The sequence below is a fragment of the Acanthaster planci genome, linkage group LG17 (genome assembly GCF_054643075.1).
Source record: "Acanthaster planci isolate LZ-2023a linkage group LG17, COTS_SCS, whole genome shotgun sequence".
Taxonomy (NCBI): domain Eukaryota; kingdom Metazoa; phylum Echinodermata; class Asteroidea; order Valvatida; family Acanthasteridae; genus Acanthaster; species Acanthaster planci.
The window spans coordinates 3,218,298-3,237,085 of NC_141793.1; the positions used below are offsets into that span (position 1 = coordinate 3,218,298).

General features: G+C 42.8%; 1 protein-coding gene and 1 non-coding gene across 4 annotated transcripts in view; both read right to left on the reverse strand.

Annotated features, from left to right (window-relative positions):
- LOC110982573 (E3 ubiquitin-protein ligase HECW2-like) overlaps positions 1-17,310 on the reverse strand; it is a 49,970-nt gene extending 32,660 nt beyond the window's left edge. The window contains exons 1-2 of one of the 3 annotated variants that reach the window (XM_022241077.2): positions 17,194-17,310; positions 8,789-9,358 (exon numbers count right to left, since the gene is read on the reverse strand). In XM_022241077.2, the coding sequence (XP_022096769.2) occupies positions 8,789-9,140 (352 nt within the window). In that variant the 5' untranslated portion in view covers positions 9,141-9,358; positions 17,194-17,310. Of the gene's footprint in view, positions 1-5,866; positions 6,097-8,788; positions 9,359-17,043; positions 17,174-17,193 lie in introns of those variants that run through there. The other 2 variants (XM_022241078.2, XM_022241080.2) reach the window with 2 other exon arrangements.
- A 937-nt stretch (positions 17,311-18,247) lies between these two features.
- Trnak-cuu (transfer RNA lysine (anticodon CUU)) lies at positions 18,248-18,320 on the reverse strand. The gene has a single exon. It is a non-coding gene; the product is annotated as a tRNA-Lys (tRNA).
- Between the last annotated feature and the right edge of the window lie 468 nt (positions 18,321-18,788).

Consider the following 18,788-nt stretch of genomic DNA (forward strand, 5'->3'; position numbering starts at 1 on the left):
TACAAGGCACAAGACTTTTTTTTTCTTTTTTCAATTAGTCCCTTGCCGAAGCTTCACGACCACAGCGGAAATGACAGCACACTATCAAAGTGAATTCTTTCAACATGTTTGCTAGGTATCAAACTGTACATGTGCATGGGTACATGCACATGTACACGTTGACATGTGCATTGCACAACCTCCTAATTAATGCCAACAACATTCCTGAATCCCCTAAAATCCTCCGCTAAGCAGGAGCCTAAAGGCACTGCATTTCCAAGTGGTCTAAAGCCTGATGTAACAGTGACTGGCCTTTGGGCTCTGTATCATTTATACCTTCGCAAATCTTCCAGAATCTCTTTTCACATAATGGGCATCAACATGAATTGTTTTAAAATAGTATACATGTATGCGGACATTACATGTACAGTGTACATGTAAATCACATCTAATGTGTGTTGAACCATAGAGCTACAAAGGGTTTGTAACTCTATGGTTGAACGATGACAGGAAGTCCTGAACAATGTTTTACAGGGCTGTGTTTTGCCGCAGTCGTAACCCAAAAAAGAGATTCCTTCATGTCCATTTTCCAGTTTCCTGTGTTGGAATATTGCGTCTTTCTTGCCTCAAATATTGGCAAATTCAATGTCCCTTTTATTATTCTATAACATGAATACTTTTATTTGAACATACATGTACATGTAGATGGGCAGATATATAAAAAATACTTCTTCAGTGTAGAGGATTTTGCCAAGTTGACAGCAACCTTCACGCTTGCCTGTATTTGCTGGCATTCCCAATGAGCCTTGGCTTCTCACCACTGCTCTTTGATGATGCAATACTCCATGTAAAAGACGACCACAATATTTGTGAATATCGTGATATTTTTATCACAAATAGAGTGATCTAAAAAAAATGCAAGCCCATCTCCTCACCCCCCCCAAAAAAAATTCAGTGTCATGCTGTCAAAATAGGTCGGGAAACACGTTTTGGGGAGAGTGGCCTTGTGCTGTATATCGGTATGTGTGTCCTGTTATGCTAATGCATGGCAAATGTGACGAAATTCATGTACAGAGAGATGACACACAGTACAGTACATGCACCACCGAGGTTGACTCTTTTTTTGGTACATGTATCTGCCCACCAGATGTCATCATATCCTCCTCGTATGTGCTTGACCTTAATCACCAAAAATACCCGGTACTTACTGGGGTACCAGCCAGGAATTTCGTGCAAACCTGCTCTGAGCAGTATTTATGTCCATGAATAGAAAAGCATGAACTTGACCCAGAATTCTCTGCCATACGGGCCAAGTTCTTTCATTGCCAACTTGAAATGCACAGGGTCAAGGGCTTCATGTGGTCACAGAGCAAGGAGAGGGAGTGATAGCCAATGGACCAGGCAGCTGTGTATTAGAACCATGCTGGGGTGGTTACAGGAGAGCCTTTATGTACATGTACATACATACATGTACATGTACATACATACATGTAGGCAGGGCACTCAGCAAGTTCACATCAGAATACCGGTACCATACATGTACAAATGCATTTATGATGAAACGATGAACATGCACATGTACAGGTTCACTTTACCATAGAGGCATGCACATGTACAGGTTCACTTTACCATAGAGGCGTGCACATGTACAGGTTCACTTTACCATAGAGGCATGCACATGTACAGGTTCACTTTACCATAGAGGCATGCACATGTACATGTACAGGTTCACTTTACCATAGAGGCATGCACATGTACAGGTTCACTTTACCATAGAGGCATGCACATGTACAGGTTCACTTTACCATAGAGGCATGCACATGTACAGGTTCACTTTACCATAGAGGCATGCACATGTACAGGTTCACTTTACCATAGAGGCATGCACATGTACAGGTTCACTTTACCATAGAGGCATGCACATGTACAGGTTCACTTTACCATAGAGGCATGCACATGTACAGGTTCACTCTACCATAGAGGCATGCACATGTACATGTACAGGTTCACTTTACCATAGAGACATGTTCATGTACAAGTTAAAATTACCATAGAGGCATGTAAGGCCTACCGGTACATCTTGTACCTGCCAACATTGCTACATGTACATGTACGTCTAAAAGCAGAACACAAAGCGTGCGTGCAATGCGAACACCTTGGTGCGAAGCCCCCGGAACAGTTGGGTCCGGGCGCCTGTGCGTATGCAAATTCAAACCGCAGCCAAGTACAGTTTATGAACAGTACCCCAGTTTATGTACGTGTGATTTCGGAAATGATTTCAACTCTTCCACATGTCACTTCGCTGTGCAGTTGTGGCGGCAGGGCAGAGCAAACTTCCCAGACAGTGCTGGGTAATTTGCGAGATTTTCTCTCTTTTTTTTTTTAATTCATTTTTATTTTTCTTCCCCCAAAATTGCTAAGTCTGATCGGTCAGATTTTCGGCCTTTGAAAACTCACAAATCTGTACAGTTCTGATTAAATCTGAACAGTCGGCAGGCAGATACATGTACATGTAGAGCACAGACCCTACAACTGAAAGGAAAAAGAGCGACATGGACTGTTTCCTTGTCTTCATCAATGATCAGCCTTTTGTCCTTGGTGGTTAAGTGCCAGCGCTTTGTGGGAGCTAGGAGGATGTAATACTGTTGGATAAAGAGGAAACAAAATACATGTATACATACATGCACCCTCTTTTCATAGTGGTGTAACAAAGCACAGTTTGTACACATGTACATTTGCATATACCGATGTACATGTACCGTACATGTAAGTACAATGTAATGTATGTGTGTCATAGAGGAAGCACACGTACATGTACTTGTACATGTATTACGCATTTTCAACACACATTTGCTTACTTGTTGGGGTGAAGGATATCAGAATTTCAAGGACGTCTATTTTTCCTCCAAGTTGTATAATTTCCATACATGTACATGTACGTGTAAATTACAACTTCCTTTTGTTTACATGTCCGACACCTGCTATAAGACTCAGGGCAGAATCACGTATCCATCTTTGGTGGCAGTGTTATTGCATAGGGCAGGAAGTTGGTGCTCTAGAAAAAAAAAGGGGGGGAACGATGTAAACACGGTCCATGTTCAACAAAATCTGACCACGTACGGTGCAGGTGATGTTTCATGCTCTGACCTCAGGGAAAAGGTTTCTCTATTTTCTTGTAACCAGAAAGGATGGATCCATACAGTAACCGGGTAACACAATTACTTTGAGTGCTGCAGTGCCTATATGAACTCCGATGTGACCCAAACACGCAATGAGAACCACAAGTCGCCAGAACCACCTCTGAGATCTATGAAAGGCACGCAAAGTGTTAAAGAAATCTTTCACCACATCCTAAAGCAACAGATAAACGTACCTCCGCATTTTTTTCCATCCACAAAACGGTGCACGTACGGTATGCACTGTGATAATGTGATTATCAGCATGCCAAATACACAGACGTTCGGCCAGTGGCAAAACTAGGGTTATTACCTCTGGGGGTGACAAAAGACAGTGAGCTGCAGCAGAGTTTGTTCATGAATTCCAAATGCGGGGACACCCAGAGGGGCAAAGGCATTCTCCCCCGTAGTTACACCTGTGCGTTCAGCTAAGCTGCTTTCAAGTTTACTCTCAACACCATGAAATAAATGTACATGTACTGTACACTCTAAGAATGCAATTTTGTAACTAATCGATTGAGTTTCTCCCTTCTTTTCCTTTCCACTGGTTTTCCCCTCTGAAGATTGGATCTTGAAATCACAAAATCACAAAATTACTGGAACGGAATGGCCTGAGACTTATTTTTGATGGCTGATTTGATGATTTTCTGATGGCTGATCCTGTACACATGCGCAAATGGCGCACGCGACACAGTGTGTTCTTGTTGACTGGCGGTGCAATATACCAGTGCGTGTAGACATTGACTAGTGAAATCAAAGCGGTGTTGCAAACTCCTGTTGCATGTATCCAAGTAAAGTAGGAACTCTTCAACTGACATCCAAAAAGTTAAGGTTTACATTATTTATTGATTCAATTCAATGATGGAAATACCGTAACTTCCATATTCAAATGGTAATGTTTATCGTTACATATACATGTACAGTATGTACATGTATATGTAACATGGACAAGGTCCACGTACTGTATACAGTGTACATGTACATGTACATGCTGCAAATGTTTATAAACAAAGGCCATTTGATGACATGTGCGAAGGCACGCTGGTTTGATAATCAAAGTATTCTTGGAATTCGGATTTATCAATATTGCAAGACCGACCCTTGACCATGACGAATTCCACAAAAGTACTGCACATGTCCGGGAAGATTTCTTCATCTTAGCACTTTCTATCGGCATTCCTGTAAATGCAGGGTGTCAGTTGTTAGTCATTGTAGTCGCCAAATGGAGGAGACAGACATTTTGGCCGTCATCCTGAGCAACTAGTAAAAAAATCAAATTACCAGTAGCCTTAATGGTACCTCTGCATTTAAGAAAGTGTATTCAGCTGAGAATTTGGATGCTACCATGACAGTTGAAAATTTACCAATGTGCACACGGAAACGCTATGCCAAAAAAAAAAAACACATTCTGAAATTTACCTGTTTATGCATGGTCAACAGCCCCTGTTTCAAGGAACAGTACAGAATGATACTTAATTTTATGCAATCATCACTCGTCTACACAATCTGAAACATCGCATCCCATCTTTGACTCCCCAAATCCTTCAAGTACACGGCACACTGTTCTGGTACACACATAGGCCTACCAGTACATGTACATGTACACATGTATATAACTGTAGTATGAGGCTGTACCTCATACACACGTAAATTATGATGTGGGGTATTGGTGCAAACACACCCACATTCCATAATACGCTAACAGTGTACCCATACATGTACATGTACATCTACATGTACAGTACAAGTACCTGTACTGGTAGATCACTAGCCAGTACGGCCAATTGTCGAAAGCATACCGGGTTCTGTGTTACAATTCCTGAATACACCTGTGGTGTGACAGGTGAATCACTGATGAAGTGCCATAAATTACTGCATCTGTTTCAATGCACATTGATTAGATTGCTGTATACTGTACATGTGGGTAATTAGAGAAATTAGGGGTCCAAAAGTGTGACATTTTGGTTTCCCTTTTACATGAACATCTGACCTTTGTTATTTGATAAATATCGCCAGAATTGATTTCAAACTATTTCTTTGGCAGGTGATTTGCATTAATTAATTCATCACTCGTGGAAATCAGAAAATGTGTTCTGAACTTACAAAATCATATGTCAGATGTGACAGGGATACAGAAAAAAAAACGGACCTGTAATTTCTGGAACTACCCATGTACATGTACACATGTATACACTTGTACAATCTATCACGCTACAGGTAGATACATACATGTACATACCGGTATACACTGTACATATTATGCATACTCCAATTTTGATGAACAAATTTCAGTATATTTCTGAGTGGGAATGTGCACAATTCACAATCTATCTTAACCTATAAATTTTTTGGTTACAATTTAACTTGTTCAATTTCAAGAAGTGAAAAGTTTACAGCCCATGCATACAGCACATTTAGAAGTGTTACAATGTATTAGAGTTTACTCTGCGCATGGACATGTATGTACAGTCGAACACACATACGAAGAACACTGTAAATACAAAGTAACGTTTATAACAAGGATAGTTAATAGTTTTAGGTCCAAGTCTTTGTTTTTCTTTGATTCCATGACTGATAACACAAGGTAACTCTTATAACAAGGTAATTTGTAAAGTCCAAGGGACCTCGTTGTAATAGCATTCCACTGTACATGTACATGTACATGTATGTCGGCCTGCCGGTATATTTTACATGGATATTCGATGTCTTACCGTGACTGAAATGGTACATGTAGTTATAACTCTCCATTCTGCTCTTCATGTGTTTCCTTGATCATGATCAGAACATCTGGTGTACAGCGTGCAGGTACGTGTACGTGCGTGAAACGATTAACGTCTTTGTCGCTGACAGGTGGGGTGAGGTGGTACAGTGGATGTGCACACACGTCTGGTAAGTCTGGTTCAACAATAACCAGTGTTCATTCTGGCAATACAGTGTACAATGCAACTGCAAACTTATTGTGAATAGCGCGCTCAAATATCTGAGGTCATTTGACCCAGGGTACAAAGATCGGTTGCAATACGAAGAAATAAAAAAATTGTATGTACATGTAAACATCATGTACAACGTACGTGCACCGGGAGGGGAGGTACCAGTACTTGTGTCCTGTACAGCGTGCGTCATGTCCTGCTTTTGTTTTTTACAAAGCGCGTTGTTTTCGAAGTAATGCATGAAGATAAGTTGCACATCACGTCAAGGTGGGCTGACTGAATTAAAATATTTACTCAACTTGTTTCTTCCTGATAAGGACCGGTTAATGACTTTACACCATCCAAATTCCAAGAATACAAAAAAACCCAGATGACCCTACGACAGAGCCATCCGGGCAAACAGTGATGTAACGTGACAAGAATGTCAGACAACTACACACGTACACATCAAGCGTTGGGCAGCGGGGATTGTGTGAGCAGTCACATTCGCTCTCTGACCAAGTGTCAAGTGCAAACTTCAACTGGGTGCAATTATGGCACAGATTGTTGGCTAAAATGCAACAAGTTCTTTGTACCGGTAGCTAGAAAAAAAAATAGGGTATGACACGAGTTAAGTGGAAATGAAATTCTGATTCACACCATGTCTAACTTCCTTTGAAGTTCCCAAGAATAGGATGTACAATGTACACCGAGTACTATCCGTTCTCAAGTTTACATGTACAGTGTACATGTGTACATGTACATGTGCATACGGGAGTAAACTCAATTTTCTGTGACTGTTTCATGTATGTACAGCAAATGAATGGTTTGATGTACATGTAACAGTCACAGACGGTCAAAAATTTTCCACTTGATTTTCAATGGTACACAGACAAACAGGGGTCATTTGACTGATTTTGACTAATAGGACATATTTGTCGAAAAATACAGGTTTATACACATTTTGGTCTTACACCGGGCAATATATACCGGGTGTGTATTTCAGAGGGGTCAACAACGCCAAGACCTTTTGCAATGAGGGAGGCCTTGATCAAATTATTAAGTGCAGGGATTGGCAGGGACTAATGTGTAAGTCCATGTACATGTACATGTAGGCACATGTACAGTACTGCGTACAGTACAGAACTTTTTAAGCTTTCAAAATTGCTTTTTAGCTTTCCTGGTCATGTGAGCTCACTGTTGCTGTGATGTAGATCGGAAAGACACAGTTCATGCAATTTGCATTTTTTTTTCTCTACTGTTGCTCTTTTGAAAACTTTTCTGAAAAAAAACGCTAATTGTTGTCCTTTTGCTTCTGTATGTACGGCACATGTACAGGGTACATGTACCGGGTACATGTGTACATGTGACCGACACCAAAGACATGAAAACTCAGCAAAATATTTTTTAAAATTCCAGTAGTTTGAGTACACTAATCAATGCAACACTGAGGTTCAGTGCCTGGGATGACATCACCGTTTTGCTCAAGAATATGGAAATTTACCTGTACAATGTCAGCATGGAGCCCCAAAAGGCTTTAAAATACCAGTAAATTTAAAACAAGGTTATGTGTCCATGTACCAGGGTAGTTGAAACACAAAGGTGCGTACATATGTACAGTATAAGGGTTATATAGTAAAATCAGTGCACATCACGGACCTTTACATGTAAATTCTTTGCTTTGTTGGAACTCAAAACTCAAACTCGGCCCTTCCCCCATTGTAATATTTATTATATATACATGTACAACACAGTGTAACGTCCTCAGGAATATCGACTAAGAAAACTGCTGCCAAGCCAACACGTACACCAATGTTTATCTGCTCAGCCAAGGGCACACCTGTGCCAGACTACACCACTGCCTGAACAGTTGGCATAATTACAGTATATGTATCGTACATGTACGGAAAGTTATACATGTACATGTATGTACATGTCTATGTACACATGTACCGGTACATGTATATTACACAACCGTCCAGCATGAGCTCACGGCAGCATTAACGATTTCCTGTTGTAATTTGTCAAAGGTTTGTGAACCAGCACAGGTAGATACATGTGGCTTTGCCGCGTAAAAGAATGTACAGCTATAGATTGAAGGGTATTGCTTTCTGGAAGACTGTTTTAATTTGAGGTGATTTGCCAATTGTAAAACTGGCCAAAATGGATCTGGGTACCGGCCTTTTGGGGCTTGGTTTCGGTCGGTGTTGCAGTTGAGTACTTCGCAGCCAACTTTCTTCACCAATTACTGAGCTTTTTTTTTAGAACACAGTGAAGAAAACATTGGAACCTGACAGTGTGTGAAGTCAGTGGAAGAAGAGAGAATAAACTTGGGAATGCGGATACAATAAGAATACTTTTTAAACGGACACAAAAACTACTCAGTGAATACTTCCTGCAAACATTGGCTTTTCAGATTAGTTTGTACTTGGTACAAGATTCTAATTGCCCAAACTTTGAAATTTCTTATCAGAAAAGTTCCCTAGTAGTGTCTGAAATGCACCTTATCCCCAGTAAAAAAAAATTTAATACCAGTATCTGTAGCCAGAACTAAAGAACACCAAATTACATGTACGGGTAGTTATATGTGTGTGTACTGTACAAATAACATACATACATGTACCTGCCTATTGGGTACTAGACATGTACATGTATGTACTTGTCACAGCCATACATGTACCAGTATATGTACAGTAGCTAGTCTGCCGAGCAAACAAAACTCACCATCAAGGTAGAGTCCGATCCAGTCGCTGGCGCTGACGCTGTCCTTGATGTCCCAGTAGACGATGAGCTGCGCATCAGGCTCCAGCGTGATCTCGTGTTTGTTGACCATCAGGCTGGACAGCGACCAGCGCTGGAGGTCCGGGTGGGCCAGGTTGGAGTCGCTGCTGGACCGGTCGTGCACTGACAGCCGGCGGATGCGGCGCAGCGTGGGCAGCTGCTGCAGGGTGGCAAACAGGCCCAGCCGGTCGTGGGCCGCCCCTCCCCCGGCCGAGGCCGGCGGCACCGAGGGCGCCGGCCCGGGGTTCGCGAGGCCCGGATTCGCTGCCATCTTGAGCGCCTCGCGATCAGTCATAATTTAGAAACACTCGACCAACTCGACGGCCAGCGCTTATCCCTTCTTGTTGGTCCAAGCCTGGCAGGTGGGGTGTCCTTCAGCCAGTGGGATTTTCCCTCCAATTGGACAAATGTGGGACGCAGATAGGCAAACTCTATTGTAGTACATGTACATGCAACATACACATAAACTGCTTTTCAGAATGCCATTGTGACTCCAAATGAAGCTCAAAATATCTATGGCAAAGAAATCAAAACAAAGATTATATTTATTATTAGATTATTATATTTATATTTATACATGTAAGAACAGGTGAATTAGAAATCGGGTAAACGTGTAGCTTTAAATGTACATGTACTGTGACTGCATGTTCATGTACATGTATACATAAACTTGAAGAAATTTGGGCATGGGCACTAGGCACATACATGCATGTATACGTACATGTACATATGACAAATCCAGGTTGCAATGCTGAAAGAGTGAAAAACACACTTTCACCTTGAAATGTTCAAACAGAAGAAGCACGCTGCATGCATATGTACAAATGCGCACTTGTTGCAGGGCTTCAAGTGCTCATTCGCATATCTGCATCCCCTTTCGTGCTGAGCATAAACCTGCCTTCAGTCTCGGGACGGAAACAAGCTGTAACTAAAGGCGACGAAACTTCAAATTTAGGCTTGAACACCACGGCGACCTCAGCAGCAAGTTGACAGCATCGTGCGGCAAAGGTGGCCTGAGCCTTTCACAAAAACTGCCTCAGTGATGACAGTCCCATAATCAGGACCCCCGCCTCAGTGCACAGTCTTTACCGAGCCTTCCATCCAATTACATTCAATGCCGAGTGCAGTGCCCTGCATTTACATACGTAGCATGTACCGTACGTGTAGCTGAGCATCACCTGACAAGCTCCTCGTACTGTGCATGTGCATCATCTTTGCATTATGATCTTCGGCATTATCACACAAATTGCCATTACCAGGGACCATACATTGTACAGTACAAGTACCATAGACGGTGTGCATACTCTAAACCTGCCTCAGCGCAACATTCTTTGTTATGCAAACGACATACATTATATACAACCTCGACCACAGTAATAAATATGTATACATGTACATTTTGCATACTGTTGAATTTTCAATGCATTGTTCCGCCAAAATCTACAATTTTTTTATACAAAAGTTGCCCAGCCTTCACTTCCAGTGTTTGAACTCTATGTAAAATTGTTTGATAGAGCAGTACTCAGTCAGTGAAATTAACGGTTATTGTTATAAACCGATGGCTAAGCAATGCTCCTTTCTTCAGGAAATAACAACTACAGGTGAATAGCAACACACACCTACAGAGGTATGCATGCATGTGCAGGTACACGTACATGTAGGTAGGTGTGTAACGTACACCGTACATGTACCTCGCGGTAGACTAATGTCAGTCTTCTCAATTCCTAGCTGAACAGACATTGGCGTAAATAGAATCAGTGTTTGTGCCTGTACTGGTAACTAATGCTGCAATGTGCCCAATCTACCCAGAGTGTATGTAATGTACACCACACGTGACATTTAACAAAAACACCTGTTCTACTCTGTTATGCAGATCTATGCACATGTACATGTACGGTGTACTCCCACGTGTACATGCATGCTTGTCCTGGTGGGACTGCATTTTCGCAAACCCTTAGCAAAATGTTAATCCCTGGGGTGACATGTACGGTAGGTAGAACCATGGTAGAACCTTGCCCATCATTGCAATATCCCAATACTACATGTACAATGTAGGCCTTTGTACATGTACAATATAGTAGTCAGTATACATGTACATGTGTGTACTGTGCCCTCTGTTCATGCATCAGTGGCACAGCATATGCCAAGTACGGTTGAAATCCCATGTCAAACACAGTCAGTTGCTAGCTTTATTTACATGTAGGCCTACATGCTTATCATCCTGGTTCTAACAAACCCTTCTGATGTTCATACATACGTGTACATGTACACACCATACCACTGTATTTGTTTGATATATACATGTACACGTAAGTTGTACTGGTATGCCAGGCACATTTCTGGAAATACAGTGTATCCCTATGTAGCATGCAGTATATACATGTACATGTACATTGTATAATTACAATTTACATGTACACTGTAGGTATACAGAACTGCATCCGTTCTGTGAAAAATGAGTGATCAAAGACCCTTTTTTTCCCAGTAATTTTGTTTCACTTTGCATTTTCCATGTACTGGTGGAGAGAGCAAGCACATTTTGTTGTTTTGGATACATGTTTCACTCATTTTGGCATCCCGATGAAGTGCGGCTGAAAAAGTTGACAATTGGGTCATTCCATGGGTTGGGGCACAATTTGTGACGGTGTCCTTGTTACATGGGTAACTTTTACCACCTGTCATGACCTGTAGAGTAGGTCATTTACTCTGTAAAAATAACACACACCTCTGTATTCAGCCTTGCAAGATGTATAACAATGTCAATTTGGAATCCACATGCAGGGAAATAGCTGTTCATTTTTACGGAACCCACGTACGGTACCAATTGACACTGTCACAAATTGTGCCTCAACCTCATAGAATGACCTAACGGTAATGCCGATTGACGTCCATGCAGCAAGTTTCTTTAACAAGGCTGCCACATCAAACGAGCACGGTTCTGGCGACATGCGACTTATTTCCAAGGAGGAGGTCACATACATGGCCCATATCTGGGCCTGCATACCTGTATCGGTATGTGTGTGCTCACGGGCAGAATTAAATGAGCTTGATGTTTAGATAACAAGCTCGCCTGTGCCTCGAAACATTAGGCCTATTCACTTCACACAGCCTTTCAACCCAGGTTGAACTCAACCCTGGGGGAGCCCATGGCCGCCCTGGGTTGAACATCGGATTCTCCAGCCCTAGATTTAACCCAGCATTGTTTCACACATGTTTCGTGTGAATTGAGCTTATCGTTCAATCCGGAAATGAGCAACAACAATTTTCAACCTGGGTTGAAATTTTCAACCCAGGCCTGGAGCAGGGTTGAGTTCAACCCGGATTGAAGTCAATCACGAGGTTGACGCAGGTTTGGTGCAGGGTTGAAAATTTTGAAGCGTGAATCAACCCTGCTTCAACCCTGCTTCAACCCTGCTTCAACCCAGCTCCAACCCTGCTCCAACCCTGCTCCAACCCTGCTCCAACCCTGCTCCAACCCTGCTCCAACCCTGCTCCAACCCTGCTCCAACCCTGCTCCAACCCTGCTTCAACCCTGCTTCAACCCTGCTTCAACCCTGCTTCAACCCTGCTTCAACCCTGCTTCAACCCTGCTCCAACCCTGCTCCAACCCTGCTTCAACCCTGCTTCAACCCTGCTTCAACCCTGCTTCAACCCTTCATCAAGCCTGAGATTTGTCTGGTATGAATAGGCCAATTGGTAGCTTTTGCACTGACCCTGCCTAAAATTCATTGCACATTGGGGTCCTTTTCCTGCCAAGAGTACCCTGTACGATAGTAATGACATTAAATGTATACCCGGGCACGCCAGTGCATTACTATTCATATGGAAAGAACAACCAAACCCTCTTATTGAAATACCGTGTGCATACATGTACGTGTACAGTACATGCTGCCCAGTTCATCTGAAACGAAAATAAATTATGCATAACGTGTATGTGCATACTGTACACAGCAAACAAACCACAGACCAATGAATTAGCGCAAAATAGATTAATCCTGACAGTCTTGGGCAGTTCGGGCATCGTTGGCGGGGCAGATAACGCCAACTAATTAGGTCCGGCCTCGAGGCTCGTGTACCGTACATGTATGCATGCTTGTGCAGGCAGTAATGCCTCACGCTCCCCCGTGCTCCTTCGGAACGGGGACAGAGGAAGAAGAGGGAAAAGGTTAGTTGGCAGTGGCAGATATTGGCCATGGCATTTACATCCCACTGTCAAAAGCTGTAGAGTCAAAGGGGAGGGGGGGACGATTCAGACGAGGGCTCTGCCTCAAGTTTTTAACAAGATGACAATTGCTACAGCGTTCATATCAGTATCAGTACATGGGGTAGTGATGTGAGTCCAACGCGGCGAACATTGCAAGTGCTTTACCTTGCTTAATGTAAATCTACATGTATACTACAGGTACTGTACATTCTATGGTCAGAAATTAATCACAATAAATACACCGGTACCCTGCATGCATGCACATGTAGGGGCCCTGTACGTGTACCCGTACTGGTACAAAACTGGTCATATACTATAATGTATGTAATGCACAAGTCCTACCGGTACAGTGGCGTGGCACTTCAACCAATGCACAGAGTTCAATGGTACATGTACATGCTGTACACATGAACGTGTTTTGTACATTTTGATCAGCCTTCATGTATTCCAGCAGTCCTTGTAGAAAAGTCCACGCCCACAGCTTAATATGAACACTCTACAGATTCTCCAAATCAAGTGTGCAAGTAATTCTGTTCAGATTGATGAAATTTGGCTCTTTCTGGATAGCACATACACATGTACCGGTACATGTGCACCTACAAGAGCTCTGAGTGAGAAATACATGTACATGTACATACTTATAAGCATAAAAAACTACATAACATGTACATGTACATGTATGTGCATACATGTGCAGACCTGCATTATCTCACAAGACTACATGTACATTGTACAGCAGGCATATTGCAGAATGGCCAGCACACACATGCCACGGCATACGGAAGTAACGAAACGTGCACATGCCTAATTTTCACCAGAATGTGCACAAAAACCTACAGTGGAACGATGAAGCGGCCCGTGCTTGGGCATGAAAACACAAGTCCGAGATGGAAAAATCCCCAATGCGATTTCTGCTTCCTACTTGCTAATACGTACAGTTTGTACACGTACGGACATCCAGCAGGGAGCAGGTCTACAGAATGGAGACGAGGAGTCCACGCACCTGCAGTGTGCATGCACATGTAGTGAGGAATGCAATGTATTGATGGCAAAGACCTCTGTACTGATGACGCCACACTTTGTTTACATGTGTGCTTTACTATGGAACTCCGCGGACAGTGGGCCCCCACCGGCTTCAGTCCCACTTCACAGGAAAGTGCACAGGTGAACAAAGTGTGACATCATCAACGGGTCATTGGAGTGCATGCATGGTAGAACAAGTGCAAATGTGCATATTTACATGTAATGCATCTGCCCAGTGTCCTAACACTTTGTGTGGATACAAGGTCATTCACATCACCTGTATTGGATTTCACACTATAAACAAGGCCGACTCTGAAACAAACAATTGATGTTGCTGACACCTTAAACTGGAAACTTATGGCATGTATGGCTATGTGTAATATGACTCGCGTCAAATTTTGCTAAATCATCATGAAATACACTATACATGGGATGTATGTCAGTGTAGAATAGAATGCCATCGGTGCACTACTCCGCATGATTCATTTTTTGTCCTCATGCCATGTTTTCCTCGAGGCCAGAAAGTCACAGGCCACTGGTGTCACTGCGTACTGCCAGCAGGCCAACGAAGGTCATCTCTTAAAAAAAACTGAGGACTAAAGGTCACTCAGTCAATACGCCCTTTGATCCCCATTCAAGCCAGCCAGGGGGAGCCATTATCAACGGCGGCGGGATTAAGTGGGTAATCAATGCAACGTGTGCTCTTGCGCCACAGTGTGAGGAATGGTGGCACGTTCCATGGATCAGTGACGGCATGTTCAATTGTGTGGCACATACAATGTCGGGTGCCGAGCACTTCACACTACAGAGAAATACATGTGTAAATGTGGGCCTGATTTGAATGTAACTGTACATGTACACCTATGTATGCTGTTGGGCGGCAAATAGGGCATTTTCAAAATGACTGGATTTGGCTTAGACTTAGGCTTCGCTGGTCCCATCCATTTTGAAGCAGCCTTCGAAACCAAAGGTTCAAACTCTGACAGGAAACAGCGAAACCGAAGTCTAAGCCGAATCCAGTCATTTCGAAAACACCCTTTATATACATGTACATGTACGTACTAACATTCCAAACGGTTCTTTCCAGCATAATGAATGCCTGTGATTTTGCCTAGATAGCAAACACACATCATGTACGAGTACATGTGCTACATTGAAAAGACCGCTTGGCAACCAAGCACTGTTATCTGTACCATGCATTTGTTTAACAATTCCCCTAGATTTAATCAACCCTTTTCTATCAAAGTCGGCCATCGTTTGCCTACCAGTGGTCGGCTAACTGTGGCTGGCCAACTAGTTACAGGTCAAAGAACAATTCACAAAGCGAGTTACATGTACATGTAACTCCAGAAGATCTCAGAACTTTGATCTTTGATTAGTTATTACAAAAATAACACTTCCAGCATGCAATATATATGATTTAGGCACTCTAAATATTTTAAATAGTTTCTAGTCCACTTCCTTTTTCTTCATCAATTTTCTTTCTTACACGTGCAACGTAATTTTTCATTTACTTTGTGTTTCTAACAGATATTGGTATCTTTTTGAGACAACTGATGATACATGTATGTCTCAACTATTTTGCCTACAATACCAAAGTATCAGAAAAAACAGCTAAGTTACGGAATGTCATCTTTGAAAAATAGTCCCCTCTTCCAGTTATTTTTTTAGGAAAATGAACACAGGCCATACTTTCTCCATCCTCAGCCTACAAGGTCCTCCAAACTCAGTCTCTGCCCTTTTTCCCAGAGGTGTTCACTTCAGCTGATTTAGAAATGTCATGTGGATCGTCAAAGGACATTTCTGCAGTTGCTGAGCTTGAGCACAAAACTACCACCTACAAGAATACCAGCACATTAATAATCGCATGGATCGTGACAAAACAATCACGAATTAAATGCGATGATGGGGCCAAACATTGCAGGGAAAATGAATGACAGGCATCCAACCTGCCACCTCACGCTGTAACCACTAGGCTATGTGATGACTCATTCTATGAGGGGAATTTAAGAACATGCATGGTACCCTATGGTATCAGTGCACTGGATGTACATGTACTACAAGAAATCTAAACCCTTTGTCCAAAACTTAACACCTGTACAATCAAATAACAGTACACTGTAGGCACAAGAAATCAACATGATCAGGCTTAGCAGACCTAGGATCTATTGTGAGGGGAGGGGGCTCGGACCACAATTTACAGGTATCCCATATATAGCTAATGATGCTCAACTTAGCTCAAGAACCCCTTTTTCCCTTCTCCCACATACCGCAGGAGACTGGGATTTACGGCTAGGCCCTTTATGTGTATAATACGGTAGTTCATGTACCAGTATCTTCGTTTTTCAGAAAGAAATACAAACCAAAGCACAAAATAAGACACGAGGGAGGGGGGACAGAGCCCATGGCCCCCCTCCGATCCTTGGTGCGCCATCGATGATACTTGTGATGAGCGCAACCAGTAAATATGCGCGATCACTCGACCTCTACTCTAGACTCTGTGCGCGCGTGATTGGTAACGTTGAATCTTCATTCTTAGTTTTCCTACCCTGCTTAATGTACGATTTGTTGATACACGTAATTCTGCCATCAGTCACTTGCCTGTTCTTTCTCATTCACAGTTGTAAAAAGACTGCTTCATGAAGGGGAAGTGAGCTTGGAGATTTCATGTTGGCTAGAATTGCCCAATGGTGCAGAGCATGGAGGTAGGAAATTCCTACCTCCATGTGCAGAGTGAGCAATTGATTGGGCAGATTGTCCGATCATGCCCACTTAGTGACTTACCACGCTCAAACAGCATCAACAGTTAACAACTAGATCTGTACATCATTTAACCAAATAAGCACGTTCTTCCATTTCACAGAAAAGATAACTGTGTTAATGTTAAGGACGTTATACAGGTTTCTACACACTGCGGTAGGCCTGCTGCAGTATTTTTTAAAAAGAGTCCTGGCCCTGGGTTTATTCGTACATTTGTATTCACCACGATCGATCGCATCAACCACTGGAAGATCATCAACAGAATTAGGCCTATGTAAACACCGGAAATGTCCTCGAATCAGGATGGCATGATTGCCGCAGGGAAAGCAGAGGAAGAACCTTAGAGTATTTGGATCCTTACCAACACGCCAAGGTTGAAAATAATTCCCACATTCAGCTCAAAATCGCACTTCTTTTTCGACCTCATCATTGATCCGCCAAACGTGTGCACTGTACTCGTCAGATGAGGGAGTATTTTTTATGCACTTAATGACGTCATTGAAGGCCGTCTATAAAAACACTGACAAAAGATGGCGCTATTGAAAACAACTTGAGGGTACCGGGTGCATGCACTGTCAGATAATCCAAGGCAAATTCTCCGCCGGGTAGAGGCGCTTAAAAAATTTCTTTTGAAAAAAGGGGTTTGTGTGGTCCAAGAAATTGTGGGATTGTGTAAATATGGCTCAGGATCAACTTCCTAGATTAAGGGGCTTCCATCCGAGGGCAAAGCAGACAAAAATGCTTTTAAAAATTTGTCCAAAGAACCTCAGATGCACAAAGTGGAGGGATGTCACTGAAAAATGGGTACTTACAGACTTTGGAACGTTCACGGGGGGGGGGTTGTGGATAATTACAATCTAATCGGTAAATTACTAAAATTTGAAAATCAATTGAAATATAAAGGACCTGACAACACACCTTTTTTATTTGAGAGGCCTCGGGTACTTCAGTTGCCGGCATGTGGGCTCCAAACTTTGTTGAAGTTACAATGTTTTCAATCGGGCCTAAATTAGTTCAGTACACCCAGTCTGAGGCCAGAGACGTCTCTGGAGCTTTTTTTCGGATTCGGGATTCCCTAACATTCCTCTGAGGACACAACATCTTTACACAGAAGGATTGCAACACACTTATATTCTTTTCATTCGCGTACCGCGTATCACACTGACAGCGTGACTTATACGGATTGGAAAAAAAATCCGGCAAAAGGAAGGCTGTGGTATGTTGCTACGAATCAACATTGCTGATTCTGACAACCATGCACAGAGAAATCCACCGAGAAGCGACAGTTCACCGTTCGTCCGTGTACCGTAATTAACTCGTGCCAACGAGTGGGAGAATGCCGGCAGCATGAAGGGAAAGAGAGTACCAAAAGCAAATAAGAAGTAATCGTCGGTGTTCCTTGCACTTAATGAAAACGCCCGATGTGGGGCTCGAACCCACGACCCTGGGATTAAGAGTCCCATGCTCTACCGACTGAGCTAACCGGGCTTTCGAAGTACCAAAAACAAACAAGAAGTTATATCATCGGTGTTCCTTGCACTTAATGAAAACGCCCGATGTGGGGCTTAGCGCACCTCAAAGTCCTAGTTCAAATGCCACCCTGGAAAGTGGGTAACTCCCTCTGGGCATGAGGGGTTCGACCTCTCGACCAAGAGGGATATATACTGATCGATGGCTTACTCTATACAAGCCATACATTACCCAAGCTTGGCAGCCCCGGCCCATCGCGTATTCCGTATTCATCAGATACTTTGCAACACCCGAATAAATCTGGCCTCACTTCGTGGGACAGAACATTCAATCTCTCACCACATGAACTTATTCTTACCGAGCACTCATAACCTGTCATCATTTGTATACTGTAACCCGGTGTGGCAACCCTGTGGAGGTTCTTTCCCGCGGACAGGTGTCAGAAACTTAAAGGCGTTTGTTTATGTACTTTTCAAAGTCACGATT